General features: G+C 32.4%; 1 protein-coding gene across 1 annotated transcript in view; it reads left to right on the top strand.

Moving 5' to 3' along the window:
- The window catches only part of LOC130892953 (orexin/Hypocretin receptor type 1-like), a 79,092-nt gene that overhangs the window by 40,999 nt on the left and 15,891 nt on the right, over nucleotides 1–22,202 (top strand). Inside the window, exon 5 of the mRNA XM_057798704.1 lies at nucleotides 9,489–9,707. Within this exon, the coding sequence (XP_057654687.1) occupies nucleotides 9,489–9,707 (219 nt within the window). The remainder of the gene's footprint in view (nucleotides 1–9,488; nucleotides 9,708–22,202) is intronic.

The raw sequence follows: 22,202 nt of genomic DNA on the forward strand, positions 1-22,202 counted from the left end.
AATCGCAGAAATTATCTAATTGATATTTATAAGTTAATTATTATAAGTTAAGTGTATTGTGCAGTGTAAATAAATTAAGAACGTAAGAGACAGTGTTTATTAATTTACCCCATGAATACAAAAAGGAAAAACCGTTACATTATTATTTCCATCCACCTGAATCATTGGAAAACATTCATTACATTGGTCAACAAAATTTGAATTTTTTTTCATCATACGAAAACTCTGAATGTACTATGGTCGCCAAATAATAATATTTCAATAGAAAACAATTGACAGATCAGGTTTCATAGTGATATTAAGAGATATATTTTTATAAAAAATACAACGATCACTAACACTTATTATATTCTTTAGTTTACGATAAATAGCTATGATTTTCGTGTATGTTTGCCTTCTGGTAGGTCCCGCTAACTTTTCTGGACCTTTTTACTCACAGCACCCAAATTCTTGGAGAAGAAATCCAAATGAGAGTTCAGGATCTGTATTTTCAAAGACATAGTACATACCAAAGCTTTGTATGAAATTATAATCTCATTGATTTGTAATTTTCTGCTTCATGAATTTCTAGGAAATTTTGAACAACATTTACAAAACATTTCCAGGTGACTTTTACCGGATCATTCAGATTTCCTTCAAAGTTTGTATTCTTCAATCTCCAAATCCAATTTTCCGATTCCAATTCTCCAATTCCAATTCTCCAATTCCAGTTCTGCAATTCCAATTCTCCAATTTTTGCCTTGCTGAGTCTGAGTTCGGGAAATTTCTCTTTTAGGTATAAGATTCCATTGTCATAGTTAGGCATAGTTTTTACAAAACCAGTCCGAGCTATATATGCAAATGTGATAGGTATAGATATCGTTTTATCTATAAAATATTTGTAAGAGACCCTTTGGGAACCAAATAAAAATTCACCACAATAGGTTTATTCTTCGGATAGAATTAGTCTACTATGACGATTTCTAAATTTTTTAGCAACTCTATCATAGATGTGCGAATGTTTGTAGTCAAAGGTTTCTATTTTCATTCTCTTGTATTCCATAAAATTTGCATAGAGCTCCTTTAATTGTTTATAAAAATGATAAAATTCTCCAAACATTCTCTTGTGTTTATAGTGTGTGAAGAGAATTTGAGTTCTTCCGCTTTTTTAACATGATGATATTAAATGGCATTTATGAATTTCTTTTTCAGAATCACTCATTTAAAAAAAATATTTCCAATCGATCAATTTCTCAATGGCTTCACTTGTACTACAAAGCAGATATCGTCGCTATTATCGAAGCTTCACAATAAACGGTATATCATAGAAACTCTTGTCGCTGCTCTCATCACTGCTCTTATCATTTATCGCAGCTCCAACATAAACTTTCATGCAAAGGAGACAAAAATAAATTTTCGAATCCTCGTTAATCAGGATAATCAGATATTTTGATCGATTAATTGCATTTTCGTGAGTCTTTAATAAGTTTAAATTGAATTTGATCGCTCGAAATAGGGAAAAATCGATGCCAAAAATATACAGATTGAACTAATGGAAGCGTTTTAATTATTTTTCTATGTAGCTTTCTTAAAATTTCCAATTATTTATTGTACTATAACATCGTGAATATGATTAAATGTTGACACTTTTAAGTCAGTACTACACGATGCGTCTAATGCTTCCAACGTTGCACACTGGTATGATTGGAGGAATGCTTCACTTCCAACGTTAGCATTGAAATGCTGGCTATGGAAAGTCGGTTTTTCTGACCCTGATCAAAGGAGTATCCAGCATTGGAACGAAGCTGGAAACACCACCCTCCCTGGATGCTATGTCTTTTGTATAAAAAACCAAAGTTGTTAATATCTTTTAGTTCATTTTAAAATAATTTATATCTGTTGTATGCTGTTCATCACTTTTTGTCGCGTTTTCATTTCTTTAAGTAACTGTAGGTAATATTCCAGATTTCATTCAATGTTCAGACGTACGTTGGAACGCGAATGTTGGCGCGAACGTTGGACCATCGTGTATTACCTGCTTTAGAATCAATCACTCTTTCTAAAACCACGTGCGCTTTATATATAGATATAATTTAGTTTACACAAAATGTTTCCTGTTTGTATGGTTCCAGAAAACACCGAAAATGACAAACATTCGATAAATGTATGTAAATAGATATAGTAATTCGAAACGAATCGGATGTTGTTTCAATAGAGCCAAATGGTTAACGACAAGAGAATTTTAAAATGAAATCGAATATTGACTGTCTGTTTATGCCAATGTGTGTGTAGTAAACATGAACTCTTTGACTTCGCGAACCTATTATTTTAGTTTTCAGGTCAGAAAGTTGATACTTTTGTTTATTGGTGTACAAAACAATAGTTCAGTACGATCATCTTTGAAATTGTATTTTAGTGCAATTTTCTATAATTATGAAAATTCGAAAAGAGCTTTTGTTCAAAATATAACAGTTTCTATTAAAACCCATTTTTTTATCAACTAATACTTAAATTTCCTGTTTTTGTTGGTATGTGGAAAGTCAACAACTATTTTATTGAGGTGAAACGTATAATTTGATTTGTCTATGAAATCGATCTACACTACCAGCCACACTAAGCAATTGTGGAATTCAACTGTAGTAACTGACCTGCCTATAGGCGTCAATCCAAGCAATGTGTGCAAATACCCGTGTTGATAATAATGTCAGAAGATAAAACGCCCTATTTCCTTCAACTTCTTTTTTTTATCTATTCCTATTTATGATTATACTCGTTACTAGAAATGTATTTCAATTTCTAATATTTCTATTGTTATATTGTCCCAATTTAATAAAGTTTGAAACTAATTGTTCCAGTAAATTCTTTCTTTATATTCCTCAATACTATTTGTCTCTTGTAAATTCTGCGAAATTATCCATTTATTCATCTTTTTCTTTTGTTTCTAAATACGTTATGAAGTTTGAATAGAATTGAACCCCTTTTCCCGAGAGATTGTAATCGAGCACTACTCCAAAGTATAGACAAACTGTCAAATTATGAAGCGACAATTAGATTCCACACTTAGAATCCATATGTTTCCCAATTTCCATACAATAGTCTGAAATAAAGTGAATGGATATTGAAATATTTCCAAAACTTGAGGTTCAAATTCGGTTATAAACCTCGCATAGATTTCTTAAAATTAAATTATGAAATCAGAGTTTGATTACATAAATAGTACAGAAATAATTCACGCGGTTTATCTGAAAGTTTCTGAATGAACAATGAAACAAGACGCTTTTCTGCTATGATAATTTTCATTTTTGTCCTCGTCTGACGAAAATCTCTCTTCTGCGAATGAAATTTTAAGGTTGGAAAACAGGAAATAGTCGCTAGGAACAAAATCTGGTAAATAAGAAGTGGGAAAAGGTTCGTTTTTCTGATGGAGAAGCAATTTTCCTATAGATCTATTTATCCCAAAAAACGGTCGCCATTACTTTTCCGGTCGATGAAAGCGTCTTTGCCTTTTCGCAGCAGGTTCGCCCTATGCAATCCACTGTTCTGGATGGTTTCTCATTTCAGGAGTGTGGTGAATACTTGTTCCATCTACAATGATGAATCGATGCAACTCATTTTGCTTGAGTTGCGTCAATAAGTCCTGGGAAATGTTCATTCGTTCTAAAATGAGCAAACGCTGCAGCCAAGACCTCTTCTATCTCTCTAGCCTTAATCCGACGATTGTATAATACCATTTGGTGAATATTTTCTTAATCTAGGGAAGTGCAAAGTGAGCCATCAAAATATGAAAAAAATCATCTACTATCGTGATTTTTCTTCCATTGACGATTACTATCATTAAGGTTCAATAATCTAGATTATGCTTCCTGCTGATGACTCTTTTCCTTCTATTTTTTGTTTCCTCAACAAATCGAATACAATTTCAATTAGTTATTCATCAGATGAGGATTTCTGAGTAATAATCTTAAGCTTCTTTATTACTAAATTAAGCATTTGAAACAATAACAATAATATTAAGTAGTTAAATGTATGTAAAATCGGTCATCTGATATGAATCATTTCTAATTATTTTCTCTAAGATCATTCTTCAGTCAGTGTATAGCAAATGCTTTCTTCTAAGTCTCTAAACTAAAATTGACGGCCATTCAGTAACTTTTGGTGAATTTTGTATCAGTTTTTGACCGTTCCAAACACTCGTCGTCAGTCGAGCTGATGGATTAAGCTACTCATGATGTTGCAGAGACTCATTGTCTAACTTCTTTTTCACTTGCGTAGACGTATTGACTAAAAACTAAGATTCAACGATAGCTCTATACACAATTTTTTCCATTTTATACGATTGTTAAACTAAGAGTCCAAAATTGTTGATCGGTTTTAGTGAGAATCTTTCAAGGCATGCGCAATAATATTGAGCGCTTCAGGTTGATGTCGGAAACTTTACAGACAGCCCTCGTAAAATGAATTTGATACGTCAAACGTTTCCAAATAAATCATTTACACTGAGATTAGTTTGTGAATATCATTTCATAAAGCTAATTCAATCATAAACGGCAAGATCTTATTTAAAGATCGACGTTTCGAAATCAGACGTTTCTCTCTTCTCAATTAAATTCCATTTAGCTCCTAAGTCGTTCTCCATTAGCATACTTCTACGCAGCTACTTCGATTACAACGAAGCTGATTTTAATGGGAGTCTCTTTGATAATAATTCCATCAAACCCTTACACCGAATGCCAGAGAAAAAAATGTTAATGGAACTAGATGTCTATAACCTATTCTTATAAATTATTATATCACTTGTATTTAACAATTAGAATTATAATATTTTTTGCACAATTGCTGCTAGATGTTAGAAAGAAGTTGTAAAGACATAACCTCATTTCTCTTGTCGTTGCTCTAAGGTAAATAATCTTCATGCGAACGAACCTAATGGAATTATATTAAAAATTTATTTTTGTATCAAAAACCAATAAATTAGAAGAAGCTATTTATTTTCTCCTTTAATAACAGATAATTAAAGCGAACATCGCGGACTACCGAACAATAAAGAACTAAATCATATCATCAGATGTGATTTATAACTTAAGCCCTTTGTAAATCGTAGGTAACGCCTCGTTGCGTTGTTCTAAAGCCGAAGACTTTTATCACAAATAAAAAGAAAAATCAGCGCATTAATATTTCGGGAGGATTTGCACACGAGGGGAATAATATTAAGCAAATAAATCAGAAGCACTAAGAGGTGTGATTCACATTATTCAAATTTTTTCATAAAGATAAACTTCAACTTTTTGGTATTGCCAAAAACTAGATGGGGGTGATTACAGAAATTTCTTATTAATGATAAGTACATTAATATAAATATTCATACTGTTTTTTTCACCTTTCAATATTTGGATGATGATAGAATGAAATTTGTTGAATAATATTGTAATGTCTAATAATAATATTAAAAAAAATGACCAAACACGGCGCTAAATCGTGATGATAAATTTATGCACTCAGGACGACAAATCAACAATTATTAACGGACAAGGCATAATAAGAAAAAGATGAGGATCTATAAGTTATAAAAGATCAATAGAATTGAATAAAAAAACATTGTCTCAACTGGATCTATATCTATCAAACAACAAATTTGATCAGAATTGAGGAAAAAATGTTTATGTATTTTAATACAAATCTTCATCACCGTATCCAAAATTGGCTCCTTTCAAGTCAATACAAGCATGTCATCGCTCAATCTAATTTTCTAAACATTTGTTGTAAGCTTCAACTGATATGGCCTTCAGTTCCTCAGCTTTTGGACCCATGTCACTATCTCCAAAACCGATTTTTGGTTGAGAGAAAATTCAAGATAAGATAAGCATTATGCGGATTCTAAGAAGATGGATCCATTGTAGCGGAAAAGACCGATTTGATCTTCTTGACCATAAAGGCAACATTTAACAATATCCAAAGATGAAAATCGAAGAGCTCTTCATCCAGAAGAAAGAATTCATAAAATATTCAGGATTCCCACTAGGCACCATAATGAATTTTCCAAGAAAAGGCGCAGACAAAACCTCAAAAGTCACACAATCGTTAAGTTGATTAATGAGAAATATCGACTACCACCAAGAGACTTTTGATGTCAGTCACAAACTCAATACTTCTGTAAAGCGCAGAGATATGGGGAGAAACTACGCAGATAAAGAACCATCGCAGAAAAGTAGCCAGGATCCAAGGCAGAGCCGCTCTAAGAGTATGCAGTGCATACCGTTCTGTATCAGAGCCAGCAGTACCAGCAATTGCGAGAATCATTCCAGTATATCTGCTAGCACTCAAACGCAGGAGAATATACAAAAAAATACGCAAAGAGGAAAAGGCCAACGGAATTATCGATAAAATCAAAGCCGCGAAGGAAGGAAGATTCGTGATAATTGAACAATAGCAGCAGATGGTTTGCGTTCCTCTCACCATGTACCAAAGACTGAATAGAAAGAAGTCACGGAGAGGTTAACTATTACCTCATCCAACTACTGCTAAGACACTTTCGATTCTACCTGTTCAAACAAAATCAAGCAAGGGACAAAGCAGAACACACATTCTTCATATGCAGTCTTTGTGATTTACAACGCGGAATACTGCAAAAAAAATCAGCAAATTCACTAGAATATCGTAGGGATTAGGGATTATAATTATGAACGCAAAAGAAGAGAAGTGGGACACTGTAGTTAAGTAGGTAGAAACAATTTTACGGTTGAAGAAACGGGACGGTTTGTTCGATGATCAGATCACGTCAAGCAACAAATAAATATATTACAGAACAACGAATGAAGAGAGCAAACGAAAAGTAAAGAACAGCCATTCTTTGGAAGGCTAACGGAGGTCCAGAATTTCCGAGAGAGCCCCACATACCGGTCGGTCTCGTATGGCCACTGAGGGTGCGGATGCGCATTTCCTTCCTCTTCGGATAAACTTTTTACTTCCTTATGTTTAACATCTGGTACTGTTTATAATCTTAGATATTTATAATTATCGCTTTCTTCTCATTTAGTATATTTTTTTTGCGATAAACTATGTAGTAAGTAAAGTACGACTTTATAAGTTTTTGAATAAAGACAGTCTGAAGTAGACATTTTGAATATCAATCGAATGTTTGCAATATTTACAAGAAATAATGTTTTGACGTGAAATTTTGATTCCGTGTTTAATTGTTGTTTCGGTTATTATATCAGATACAAATATCTCCCCAAAACAATCCTGTTCGGAAAGTTTAGAAACCGCTTTTCTTAATAATGCCTGACATAGAAGCAATTTCCTCAGATAAGTATATTTACACCCGAAGGGAAATTTAGCGGCTTCAAAAGAACGATATTGTGTGGAGAATAGCTTTTTGCAGTAATCAGTTTCTTGGAAAAGCCTATATAAATTTTAATCCTTTTATCGACTTGTTTGGATTCATAATTTAAGAAGCTAATTTCTATAGAATATTAACAAAATAAATTACTAAACCAAATTCTGGTAAGTGAATGATATCAAAGTGAAAGAAATTAAGTATGATACACTTATAACAGTTTTGTGGCTAAATTTAAAGGATATTGGACATCATTTTAATACTAGATGTAGTATATTTGTGTTGTGAAACGCTGTTATAAGATAAGATCTACAAATATGATCGAAATCTCATAAAAATTGAGGCGTTATTACAAAGATTTTATGAGAAATTTGATCTATAAAAATTCAAGTAACGACTTAGACGACGCTATTTGAATACTATGAATTAGATAGTAAGATACATACCCCAGAGGTGTCACAAGTTGAAATAAAATGGTTGTTAAAAGACAAACAAGAATTGAAAATATTGTCTAAAGTTTAATAATTTAGTTATTTTGAAAACCTATACAAAAACTTTTGTACAACAATTCCAAAAAGTTTTTTTTTTCTATTACTATTTAGAAACTATTTCGAAGTTTAAAATATTGATTATAATTTTTTAGAATATATCATTTTGTTTTATACGAGTATGTATGTTTTGTATGTTATATGATTAACAAGATTTATTCCTAATTCGATGAACTAATATCCACAAGCACACACATCGACAACTTACAGACAAAATATGATAATCTCTTATTAAAAATATGTTCTTTTAGAAAATTATGATAAATGGTCAGAGTAAACAACTTTTCAATTCAATTTACAATAACAAATAATAAGTTTTTTTAGAAAAATTATTTTATTTATGTTTAAACTAATCATCACCGACATCTATCCACCTTGATTCTACAATTTCAAAGCTTGAAGCGATTTACATTTTTCAGAAACTACAAAAAAAAATGGTTAATTACTTAATCTGTTCTTCATAGTGGAACATCGATCACGTAATCTTTCTTTAGGTGATTGAATAACTATAAATCACATAAGACTAAATCATTATATGTTAACCGTCTGCAGTGTGACCATGCATAATAATATGTAACATTGACCTGCAAATATTGACTGACTCAATAACTGCTGGTGTACTAGTTTGCTGTAACTGTAGGTTGATGCTCAAGCTTACTTGCTGTCACTACGAAAAAAAAACTGCGTACATAACATTCTTGGCGGAATTTTTGTGTTTTGTTGATTATTCTTCCTGACATCTCACACGGCTCTTCGTTTCTCTAGCTTGCAAAATCTTTTTTGCTTATCTATTACTTCTCATTCTTATTCATTTGTCGAAATATTGATTTGATTTACGCCAGATTTCTGTAGTTCTTCTCTCTCTTCTCAAGGTCAAAAGAGAATTCGCTTTAGTCAGTTTTTACGCAAGTTCATTGGAAAAGTTTTGATCTATTGCATTGGGATATAAATTGCTTCCTTTTTATAACTATTTGAATTAGTTTCTCTTATAATAAACCAACAGTAATCCCCTAACATGTTTTTATCCCAAAATCCTTAATTTTGCTCTTTACAAACCTTTAAATAATTGATCTTATCTTATGTAATCTATCCAATAAATTGGTAATAATTACACTGTAATTTTCACTTGTTTTATTTTCCAAAAAACTCGATTTACCGGGACACACTGAATGTGGTAGATCTTACGAAAGTAATATGGGTGAAGTAGCAATCATTTTCAAGATAACTAGGTTCTCTCCATAGCATAGGTGAACCAAATAGAAGGTCAACGTTCTCTCCTGATGACCACCGGAGTCAGACGATTCTACCGCTTTTCCAAAACACATCAGGCACCCACTTTTTATATTGATTTGCAACAGGAAATCCAAAATAATGGAGATATATACTTTTTAACGAATTTACATGGTTTCTTCTCTTTCTTGAAACTATAAACTGTCCACAAACTTCACAACAACGATCAGTACACTTTCTACTCGACATTTTAAATCAATCCTAAACAAGATATATGTCGTTTGAAGCGAACGAATAGGAATACTTGTTCGAAACATATTTTTTTCACTTTCTTCTCATAATGTTATCTTAAAGGACTTTGAATCATACAGATAAATTAATTGATTTATTTTTTACAGAACTTCCTGAACCGATTTACTTAACAGCAGTACCTTATCACAAAACATATCTCTATCTGACACAATGTATGCCTACATGGACGACTGAAACCGATTTAATCTTCGTTCTGGTCAAAATGATATTTTTCTACATCATTCCTCTGCTTTTCATGTCGGTAGCGTATCTGCAAATCATCAGAGTTCTTTGGAAATCTGGCAAGGCACCACACCAAGCTATGGGTACGTAACTATATCACAAATAAATAATTTGAACCCATTTCGAATGAATTCTGAATGTTTCAAATGTGCATGCTTTGTTTAGAATATGTTCTGAAAATGCATTCATCCACGAAAGATTTATGACCTTCTAGGTTGACATTCTATGGCCTAATTACCTAAATATTCTTGTCCACAACCGAGTTTACATTCGAGGTATTCAAAATTAGAAATATGTGTTTCACGAAGACATAATTGGCACCCAAACTGCACATGAATCTGCAGACAGAACATTTTCCATTGTGGTTTGATTAATTTTAACTCATCGTTATTCAACTTGGATTTTTTTATTCGAATTGTATATTTTAATACCATGAATGGAACAGTCGCCCAGGTGTATAAATCGTCTCTGGTAAATCAACCAGCTATTGCTTCAGTGTCTAAACTTTCAATGATTAAAAAATAGAGCAATCCAATCAAATATGAGAATGATTATTTATTTTTTTAAGCTAAATATAAAGATAAGAAGCCATTTACTGCTGGTACTAGTACTACAGATAAAAACAAGAAAGCAAAGCAATTCAAAATGATCTATAAAATTAATTTTAACTATTTATGTGTATAATCCAACAAATTTTTCACGAGATTATTCTTAGTGGCCCTACGTACGATATTTTAGGGCCATATCATACTAGCGGATTGCGAGCGTTTTCAAAACGGAGCGAGCGCACAACGATCACGCCGCGCGCACAGCGAATTTGTTGAGGATGCTCAATAGACGTAGGTGCAGTTGGGAGATTCGGATATTGATACAGAATTATTTCTGAACAAAATCGTTACGTAATATGCTACCAAAAAAGCAGAGAAATTAATGATCGTAATTAAAAAAAAAAGACATGGGAAGAGGATAAAATGATTAGAAAGTTAATGCAAAGGATGGACGAGAAGATGAATAAAAACAGAAAAAGTGGTGAAAGTGAATCCGAATACAATTTGGTTGAAGATTTATAATCCATTCATCCAGACTACAATAAGGATGCCAAAAAATCCAGAGCCACTCCGAAATAATTCAATTAATTCTTCACCAAGTGTTTATGACAAGAACAGTAACGATGAAGATACAATTTATAATGATTTTTTTTTCTGTAATTTCCTAAATCCTGGTACTAACCCTCTACAAACACGTGACGAAGACGTTGCATTCCTGCCACGGGTCCGCTTCGCCTCGCATCCGCTCATAAACTGATAATATAAGACTGTTAAGGTTGGTGAGGGTTGCAGTTAAGAGGTTGAAGAAAAGAAATTATTGGCAAGAAATGCGTACAATATAAAATCAAATAACGTGTTTCAGCATTTTATTCGAGGCTTTCGAACAGTAATCATTTCGAAAGAGTTGACTCAACATTTTCTATTGTTACTAATTCATAAATCACAAAGCTTCAACCGCCTACACAAGATTTGTTGCTTTGTATTCTATTGTGCACCAATTTGTATTCTGTTATTGAGAAAACGCTATAAATATAATTGTGATTGAACGCAATTATTTGGACGCTTTATTTTTATTAATCAAAATATGAACAAGTCTGCATTATTAGAAGTATTTCGATTAATTTTAGAAGTATTTTGAATAAATAAATTCCATTTTATACATAGAAAGTTAGTAGATGAGACTTTTTGTCTGAATTATTCGACCCTGAACTGTGGCTGTTTATTCAACTGAGTCCAGGACATTTGAGAATAAAGTTGCTGATTCAAGGAACTTGAAAATGTCGATATTATCAATTCAGTTCATTACAAAAGGAAATTGAGAAAGTTATCCCATTCAACTGAAGTGTATGAATATGAACGACAGTATTCATAATAATAAAAAATTCCCAAAAACTGATCAGTAAGAAAAGAATATTGATTGTATTTGTCCACTTTCGGAAACGATTATAACCTTTACCGACTAATAATTTGTTGATCAAATCTTCCAAAAGTTTTATGTATCAATTTTTGTGGTGGTTAGTAGCTGAAATTACATCTGATTTTCAAGCAATTTTACAAAAGTTAACATGTACAAATAACAATAAAACCTTGTCACAATCTAATGTCTAGTTAATATAATTGAAAGTTTTGATCATATTCCATTTATTTAAATCCTCGGGATTTTGGAAAACAGTAACTTGCATCTTTATAATCTTCAAGATTATCCAAGAGATATAGTGGCAGATTTATTGTGTTCCAGACAACTTTCAGTATAGTCGAATCGTCGGTTTTTAAATATTAAATAAACAAGCCTTGCCGCAATACAGTTAAATTTACCAACACGGCATTCTTCGCTAAATAAACCCCAGCCTTACAAATCTCAGATTTATGGAGCAATAATATAGTAATTGAGATTGGATTTCATAGCTTAAGGCTTAGGAGATGGCTTTCGTCTACACATCCCTGTTTTATTGGCGAGGAAAGGTGAACGAGAAAATGTAAAAATGCTTCCCACTTAGGTGATATGTCCAGTGTAGTAAGGCGGATTCTAATTACACAAATGTTATTGTTTCTTATTTAACCTTATAGAAGATTAGAGCAACTACAGATCTCAGATCTCAACGTATATACGGTAAGATGCAATAAAACGTGCACATTGTATCAACTCTTTTTGTGGGCAGCAAGTTTAAATCACAATGAGTTACTTCGACGAGAAACGTCGAGCTTTTCACGGGAACTGTCATTCATACACTGTTACCAGGCGATTGAACTAATCTGATTATGGACTACGATGAAATAGTGAAGCTCCAAGTGCTAATTTAATTAAACTTTACGTGAAGCGGTTTGTAGAGACTGGTTCAACGTTTAAACCGCAAGCAAAAATTAGTCCCAAACATCTAGGATCAAAGACAATATTGAGAGTGTTTTGTAGATTGTTTGACTCACAGTTATAGCGACGAAATTTGCAACAAATTATAAACTTTGATCCTAAACTGCATCTATACAATGCGATTGACACAAGAATTTAAAAAATGTGACTTCGGGTAAAGGCTCGCATCTACTAATGAAATGCTTAATCGATTTTTCAGTTTTGATATTAGTTTTTCTCTGATGAGGTCCATTTCCATTTCAAAGGTTTAGAACTGTCAAAATTGTTGTTACTGAAACAGTAAGAATCCCGAACTTAACCACCAGAAACCACCGTATAGTCCTTAATATGAGCAGCAAAATCGTGTTGAGGAATAATTGGAGCTTTTTCTTCTAAAATCCACAAAACATGAAACTTTAAGAATAGTGAACTTGGACTTCCGTAATAATTCGGTTCTGGTGATATTTTCTTTAAAGATGAGCAAATCAAAGTCATAATTGAAGAGGATTGTCATATAACTGTTGCGAACCGGCTACATGTATCGTACACAACAATTGAAAAATACTTAAAATGTCTTGGGCTGGTTAAGACGCTTGATATTTGAGTCAACATTTGTGATATTCATCTTAAACAAAATGAAACCGACCCTTTGTTGAGAAGAATCATCACTAGTGATGAAAAATGGGTCATGTTCTGTAACATAGTTCAAAAACGCTCATGGATCAAACAAGATGAATCAGCACAAATCACATCGAAAGTTGAAAAACAACAATGAAGCTCACGCTATCAGTTTGGTGGGATTGCAAAGGTGTTCTGTTTTTTGAGCTGCTTCCTAGGAACCAAACGATAAATTCTAATGTATATTTGTCAACAGTTAATGAAAGTGGATGAAGCAATCAAAGAAAAACGGTCAGAATTGTCAAATCGGAAAGGTTTTGTGTCCACCATGATAATGCAAGGCCTCACGCATCTTTGGTAACTCGTAGAAAACTATTGGAGACTGGCTGGGAAGTGATGCCACAATCCCCATACAGCCTTAATGTGGCACCATCTGATTACCATTCATTTCGAAGTTTGCGGAATTCTTTGCATGGTCAAACTTTCACAATCGCACCAGGATCAGTTTTTTGCTGATAAGGATCAGAAATTTGTGATTGTGCAAAATGGAAAATATGTGATTGATTAAAGACTTTTCCTCGTTTTATTTTATACTATTTTATACTACCAAAATTGATTTTTCGCCTTCAAATAATAGATAGATAAAACGGTTGTATCAGTAATAATATAGGTAACACGAGTTACGTGGCTCAATTATTCAAATAATTACCCTTGAGGGATGAACCACCCACAGAAGCTCCACTACAAACTTGTATAACTTTCCTTTTCCTGTAAGCCTCAAAGAGATTTCCAAAGTCCCATAATAGTGTAGTAAAGGTAATCACTTGATTCCACTATATCCTCGATTAAGAATTGTTGTAATATATTAAATAAAGCCATCCAGATTATTATAACTGAATTAAAATTAGAACAAGTGAACTGTGGTGAAATAAATTGCCTTTATGCAAAATTATCTCAACCATATTATTCCTGCTTCTGATTTTATATTTACGTATCCAGTTATAATTAAGATAAAAGGTACTGGGACACGTCAAGCGACGAAAATTGTAAAAGTTATTTCATAACATTCATCACGAATTTTTAAACCGGTGACAGTCGTGCTTATGAATCTTTTTAAGGGAAAAAGATATATCAAGTTTAAACATGACTTTATAATTAAGCATTTCAAGAAAATGAAGTTAAATACCAATTTTAGTGAAAAAAAAGATGGGAAATTTCTATCTTTATAAAAATCAGTTTTAAATAATTTGAGAGCGTTTTTTTACACATTGCGACTGATGGTGACATGATTTCGAAAATTTTTGTTTGCATTAAGCAATCTAAATAACTTGCCTATTAAAAATGCTGCTTCTAAAATTCGGCAGTTACTTGCCCGACAAGGAAATATAAAAAAGAAACGATAATATTTTAAAATTACTGTAAACTTTCATTAAATTGTTCTACGAGGATGGTCCCAACAAAAGAAAACTCACAAAAATATAACAACTTTTCAACGTAATCTTATTTCAGCTCCATACACTTTTTCCAGCGATATTCAATAAGTTTGATACCCTTTTCATAATAAGAATTATTAAGCTCCTCAACATAGCCATAAACTGCAAACATTGCCTCTTCATTGCTGGAAAATCTTTGACCACCGAGTATTTATTCAAATCTGGGAACACAAAATAATCCGATCTCTAGGTCAGGCTTGGTACTTCTGGGACCATCTTCGTATATTGGTCCACAATAATGCCGGTTTCGTGGAAGACCAACCTTGTGAAGCCACCTTTTATTGAAACGAATGTCACTAGTAAAAAAATTACTTTATCTCGCTTACTTCACAGAAGATTAAAGTGCATGTGTTGCATGATTTGCATCTTTACTGGTCATATCTTCCACTACATCTTCATCTGTTATTATCTCTTTTCCTATTCTTCATGAAGCACCATCAAGTTTACATCCTCTGTTGTCATGTTCTCTTCTTCATTATTTATTTTTCAGAAATAGTATTTCGCAGCTTAATTATCTCTTTGAACAAAGTCATTTCAGGCAATGAGTTGCGCCAAAAACAAACGTTTGCTTCTTCTGCGAGGCAATTTCAAAAACGACATCATCAAAAAAATGAGCCAAAATATGTTGAGCCTCTGATATCTCTCAGATGTCAACACGATTATCATTACCTCCATTATCTATTTTGATGTTATTGTCGTTAAGGCAAGTTTTCTACAGCTTCCAAAACAGGCAGTTCAAATGCACCAATTCGGGTCAATTTTGATCAGATTACGTATGAATTAGAATGAATCACATTAAAATACTTCAAAGTCAGTATTCTGGCAGTCTAGCTTTTATTCACTCATTGATTGTTGGTAAATTTCATTGATGAGATTTTGCGGCTTACAATTCTCTGACTCTGAAACCACACAGCAACTTCAAAAGCTATCCAACTTTCTTCTTTTCATACCTTGTTTGTCTCTGTACTCATAAAAATGTTAATTGCTTTTGGAACTAACTAGAGATAATGTGGTTTAAATTCAAATGAGCTTAACCACAAAAGGCACGGATTATTTTGAGAAGGAAAGGCAGACTTAATACACTCTTAATAAATTCTAGAATTTTTTATTATATGAATAAACGTTTTTTATATATTATATTCGATCATACGTTCACACAAACGTAAAATCAGGTTTTTTTTCAATTTTAACCAAATGTAGGTTAATGAATGGGGAAATGGTGGATAGTGTGGTTTATCGAATTAAACTAAAAGGGAATTTTGAAATTTATTGCACAACTGATAATCCGTAATGATACACTCCTCCAGTACTTCAACGTTTTATTGTTAATCTGCGCTGGTTGTGGTATCCATTAGCAAATCGATGGCTTTATATTTGAATAGTTACGAGGACTATTCAAAAAATACTGAACGATTTCGTCTATGCAGCTAAACATTGGTCATGTATATTTTAATATCTGTTATCTAACCTAGCCACAAATATCCTAGAAAAATCCTAAAAGCTAAAAGATACAGGGAATTTACCGAAAGCCCATTTTTATCATCAATTCTCCACAAAATCCCTTCTGGGACATTCTATATATTATTCAAGAAACATATTTGTAAATTGACCCAGTACCGTAGAATTAAATTGGGATTGGCAAAACTTGAACAGCAATAATTATAATTAATGGTGGTAATCAGAAACCGAAATTAAATTTTAGTGTTATATGTCCACTTAGCCAGCCATCCAGTTTCTCACTCGGGCTTTCAATAAAGGCTGCATTGATCTTAGTTTTCCATATAATTGTTTAAAGAGATTATATTCTTGAGCTGAACAATGAATCCTTTTATACAAATCTTACATTGTGATTTAATGTTGAATTATATTCTCGGAAGGAAACAATTTCCAGACAAAAAATACGTTTAAAAATAATTTTTTCAATTATAAAATGTATATTTTCAATGATTTCTTTCTCTTTCTTTTAGTTTGTTGTTTGCTTGTGAATGAATCTGCAATCTCGCGACACAATTTTGTGATTGAAATTATGAGGTATATAAAGACTTTTCGGAAACTCCGATCGAATTAACCCAATCATGATCTGAATGTTCGGAAACTAACCCGGATCTCGTTCATTGTTGATCTGATAAAGTTAATCGGGTCATATGTTATAATCTTTTCTACTCTTGTAGACCGGTGGGTAAATTTTGACGGGTTATTTTATTTGTCTATTGGTTTTTTAAACTTTAAATGGCTGTAAACTATTAATTCTAATGAGCAGCGTCATTGATAGGTTACTGATGTTTGCGGTTTTTGTACTATTCAGTATTTCATCATAAACTAGTATTGAAATTATGTGCGAAATCCGTGTGAGTGAGAGTGAAATTGAATAAATATTATAGAATCAAGAGAAGAAGAATTAACTCATAAAAAGGTGACAAAAATCAAAAGTTTGCACCGAAAAATGAACGCGACGTTCTGAAACTGTGATCTAAATCTCGTTCTGGGCTAAAATCAGCAATCATCTGATAGGTGATCTACCTGAGCCCGGTTATGGTTTCCGAAAAGTCCTTTAGAAACATCATAAAAAATATCTACTGAAAATGAACGTCTTTGCTGTTTTTAATATCCTATTTTGATTGGAAAAGCTATAAAAATCAATCAATCATTAATTAATTAATCATTAACCGTTATTTTCATTTTACAAGACTGTCAGTTTTGGTTGTTTCGTGCTTACACAAAAAACATTCAAGGTACTGATTCGTTCGAGGTCTTTGGTTAGATGTTAGGACAGGCGTCAATAAAGAAGGAGACTGATACAGAAGTTGTAAATCAAGTTGTATATTATAGCATATTCCAGAATAAGCGACCCAATAGAAAAATACTATTTTTGTCGTTTATATTCGATACCAGTCTCAAATGAGCTGTGTTAGGTTTGAAACTGTAGATTATCTACTCTCCACAATACAGAAAGAAAACTGGAAAAGTTCTAACGAACAGCTCAAAATCTAGTTATTATAGATGATTCAAGGTTAGATTAAATATTCAATCCGTTTTAAATTGATTTTCAGGTGGAAACTTAATATTTCGTGTATGTCACGGACTCATTTAGCTTATACTGCATATATTGATTGATTTATATTGTTTAACATCGAATTCGGCTAGGCAGTGCGTTTTGTAAGTGACATCCATATCAATTATCATTCCTCTCATCTATGTGTTTGTCAAATGTCACTTTTAATCTTTTGTAATTAGATAGGGAGTGGATTAAACTATAAAATGAATATTTTCAAGTCAATCTAAAGAAAAAAATAACCTGTACTTTGAGGGAAGCACTCTGTACTTTATCAAGTACATAGATATAATTTTGAACTCATCTGCGGACGGAACGGTATATAACTGTATTTCTAGTAATAGCCCAGGCATTTTACAAAGTCTGGCATGTTGAGCTTTTCTATAAAATGCAATTGAACAAAATATGGAACTTCCTTCTTCTAAATTTACTATGGAGGTACTTATTTATCAATTATATAAGATATATCGATCTTAATCTGTGTCCTTTTGCGGTACTTATGGTCATATAATTCCATTAATGTTTTATTATAATGGTGACGCTGGATAAAAAACGGAAACTTTTATTAAACTCTATGAAGTCACCCATCACGTATACTGTTCTAAGTGATTAATTAGATAATATATTTAATGAAGTAATAGAGCAGGAAGTAAAGGCAAAGTTGATAATGTTAAAGACTCGTTTACAAAAGCAATCTACCGAGTAGTAAAACTTCACTATTACCTCTGATGCAAATAGCCCTTGATAGCTAGTTTGTGAACTATTCAAAGCTTTTCATTATAATCTTATGAAATGCCTAACTAAGTAGCTTTCGAACAGAGGTTGCAATATTAAGAAAAAAGACACATCATTAAGGTAGTCTTAGTTTTCATTTTTCCTAATGACACAGTAAAACTGGAGTTTTTTTTAAACAAGAGACACAAAAATAGATTTCAAATGCATGTTGTTATGAACTGAATGATGTAAAATTATTATTAGAACGTGGTGTATATGGCGGCAACTAAGAGAATTGATATTAACGTCAATAACTGTATTTCCTTCGAGTAGTACCTAAATTAACCCAATCAGCTCCATATTAAAATAAAATGAGAAGATGTGGCGATAGAAAACGTCCATGGCGGCTTCGAAAAATCACAACCTCTGAGGATCCCAGAGATAACCTTTGCCTTCTTCAGGTGGCAGTGAAGAAATCTAATAAAATGAAGAGATTGCAGTATGCTAAAAAGGATTTTGGGTGTCAGAAAAAGTGATTGACGCGGGTCAAAGAAAAAACGGATCCATGGTTAGATCCATGGGTAATCTCGGCTGTAAAACACTATTGGTTCGGGATGTTTTGGAAGAAGGGCGACTGGAGACCTGATGAAAATGAAAGGGATTTTGAAGAAAATAAGCTATATAGAAATATTGAAACTGTGCAAAGAGAATTTGAAAGAATCGGAAAGGAAAATTTATTGTGTTGTTGTGGGCCAAATCGGACAGAGAAGTCAGAAAGCAGTGTCCTACAGAATGCCAAAATTGTGCACTGAAATAATAAAAGCAAAAGAGGGTAACATCGATGTACAAAAATTTAAATTTATAGAAATTAAAGAATGCAGTTCTTTTATCACTATATTCTTATTTATATGTCACACAAATGACAATATTCTGGATATCAATATATAGTGACTATCACATATATAACATCAATAGGATTCAACAATCGTACAATAATAAATCTCCATAGGGTTTAATTCGACACGCATGACGCGCCTTTTAAAGAATGAATCCACTCTTTCGATGCGTGTAAAATAAAAGCTCCATCAAATAAAGGAAAACAGGATAATCACTTAAGAAAAACCATCTGCCATTCTGGATCAAGCTAGTAAGCCGATTACTATCAACTTCTGATGTATTTTGTGTGTTTGATAAATAACATTAGTTTTTCTGTGTCAGAAGAAACGTTTGCTGTTTTATTTCCATTGACAGGTAACAAAAAACATTTTATTATTATGAAATGTTTGATTTAGAATATAATCAAACCTTCATACTAAAAATACATTGCAATTGCGAGCTGGTGAAGAGATACATATCGACAAAAGCGTCCATCGGGTTCATGTTTATCTATGACCAACCATAATTAATATGAATGTAGTAAGTATGCATTGACAAACAAGAGAAACTGTCAGAGAACCAAATGATGGTCAGTCGTTTGTAATAAAGATTATAGAGAACGAAAAAATTCACCGATACAAAACTCAATTTATTTACGAGCTCTCAAGAGATGTTTCGGACAGACGTTTGGCATTTCATAAAATCTTCATAAGGCATTGTGATGAAAATCCAAATTAGTGTACTACTTCCATATGAAGTAACGTTTTGTTTAAGTGTTAGAGTAAATCGACACAATTGTCACCATCGGACTCTAGAAAATCCCCACTGGTTTCACATAAAACACACCAAGCGCCTCCTGAATTAAAAATTTCGGTAAGAATCGTTAGACAACGATTTAATGGTCCTTATTTCTTTCGCGAGAATTTAACAGCAGGTATATACCTGCAGGTATATACATCTTAATATGGCAGTTCTTCCGGGCCCAATTGCAGCATTTCCAGATTCAAATAAAAGAGAAAATATGGTTCCAGGATTTGGTTCTAATAAGATGGTGAATTGAAGAAAGGTGGATTGAATAACATGATTGTATCCGTCTCCATTATTTTCTAGGGAACATTCAAAAAGTCGGATCCACTTTATCCGACTAAACGATTCAGAAGACTTGAGAGAATGAATTAGACATGAAATGACTTGTGTAACTAAGGGATATGGAGAGGAGAATAAGCTCAGTCGTATCCAGCTTTCGAGGGAAGTCCTGGTACCTCCATTTTGATTTGTTGTTGTTACAAAACCTATATATTACCGTTTTTTCAAATTTCCCGCCGAATATGAGATCAGAATGGCAGCCCACGACATTAGTACGTTTGCGAATGTTGCCGCTCCGTATATGATAGTTAACTTTGAACATCAGGTCAATGATCGTTTTGATCTATGTCAAATAGTGAGCTGGACACAGTTTGAAGGATTCTTGTAAGAAATACTTTTGTTTAATGGACGGTTTAGTTAATATAAAAGTTATTTTTCTTGTTTCTTTTTCTTATGTTAAGACACATGGTACAAAAACCGTGTGATGTGTTTTTTATGTTAAAAAATGTACTTTTTATAAATTTTGCACAATACTTCATCGTAATCCTATATATTCATAAAATGTTACAACCTTATTTAATAAAAAATATTTCTTTATTTGTCATGATATTATTTGCAATTACGAACAATTTTTACGCATTATATAGCTCTGGAAATCACAAATTAACATGGTTAACATCCAATTCAAAACGTAAAATCCAATTAAAATGTTAATATCTAGTCAAAGCCGATAGTTTCATATTTTACAGGACGATTTGAGGAATAAACTTTGTCATTTCATTATTCTATTCTTTTGGTTTGTTCGAATTTGATTAGTTTTGTGTTCTTTTTCAATTCACCGGGGAGGTAAATCTTCCAATTTGGTATGAGGATAAAAACGTCTAGAAGTCAACCACTAATCCAAATTTCATGATTAAGGTATGAAACTACAGGTACGAAAATTGAAACTAATTAAAATAAGAGTTTTCAGTTTATTGGGATATTTCAGTTTTTATTTGAATTAAAATTCTTCAAATGAAGAGCTTCGTGGTTGAAAATAATTAATTATCGATGTATTATGAACTCAATTTAGTTTTTACGCTTTAAATTAGCGAATATATTTTTCCTATTTACGTTCAATACTCAACTCAAACTAATTTATATTGAAATATGGAAAACAATGTTTCAGTACATTGTAAAACGAAAACAGTGGAATATGTTGGAAATTTTCAGCTCACCTGTAATCACTTTGATATTGTGGATCACATGACAAATATTCCGCTTATTGTATTCTAACCTAAAATTCACTTTTCAATACAAAATTCAAATAAAAATCTTTACTAATGTTATAAATTTTATTTTTTTACGCTTTCACGCGAAAACTACTAAACCGATCATCATGAAACTTTGTACACTTAAGATACTTTTTATGAAAAAAATATTTGTCAAAAAATCACAATCCAGCCTATTCCAGTAATGAAGTATGAAACGATTTGAATTTTTGAGGTGTCAGTTTTGTGTATTTCCACTGAGCTTCCATTCTAATTCAAAAGAGTTCAGTTTCCCGTCAAGCTTAGCTTTGAAGTTACTAGCACTGTTAAAGCACAATTACAGACATTACGTACATTTGGAAAAGCCATAATCAACTATGAATAACACATATTTACACCCGACGGAAAATATATTTCAAGTTTGCTGTTGTATTTAAATAAAGTTTATTTCAAGTTTCTTAAACTTCATTGCATGTAATCATTTTTAAAAATTGATAATCCCAGCAAAACAATAAAATATAGTCGTCATATTGATTCATTTCAATTGTAAGGAACTCTGATATTAATTTAATGACTTCAATGCGAGAAAATATT

This window comes from Diorhabda carinulata, chromosome 4 (assembly GCF_026250575.1).
Source record: "Diorhabda carinulata isolate Delta chromosome 4, icDioCari1.1, whole genome shotgun sequence".
Classification (NCBI taxonomy): Eukaryota; Metazoa; Arthropoda; class Insecta; order Coleoptera; family Chrysomelidae; genus Diorhabda; species Diorhabda carinulata.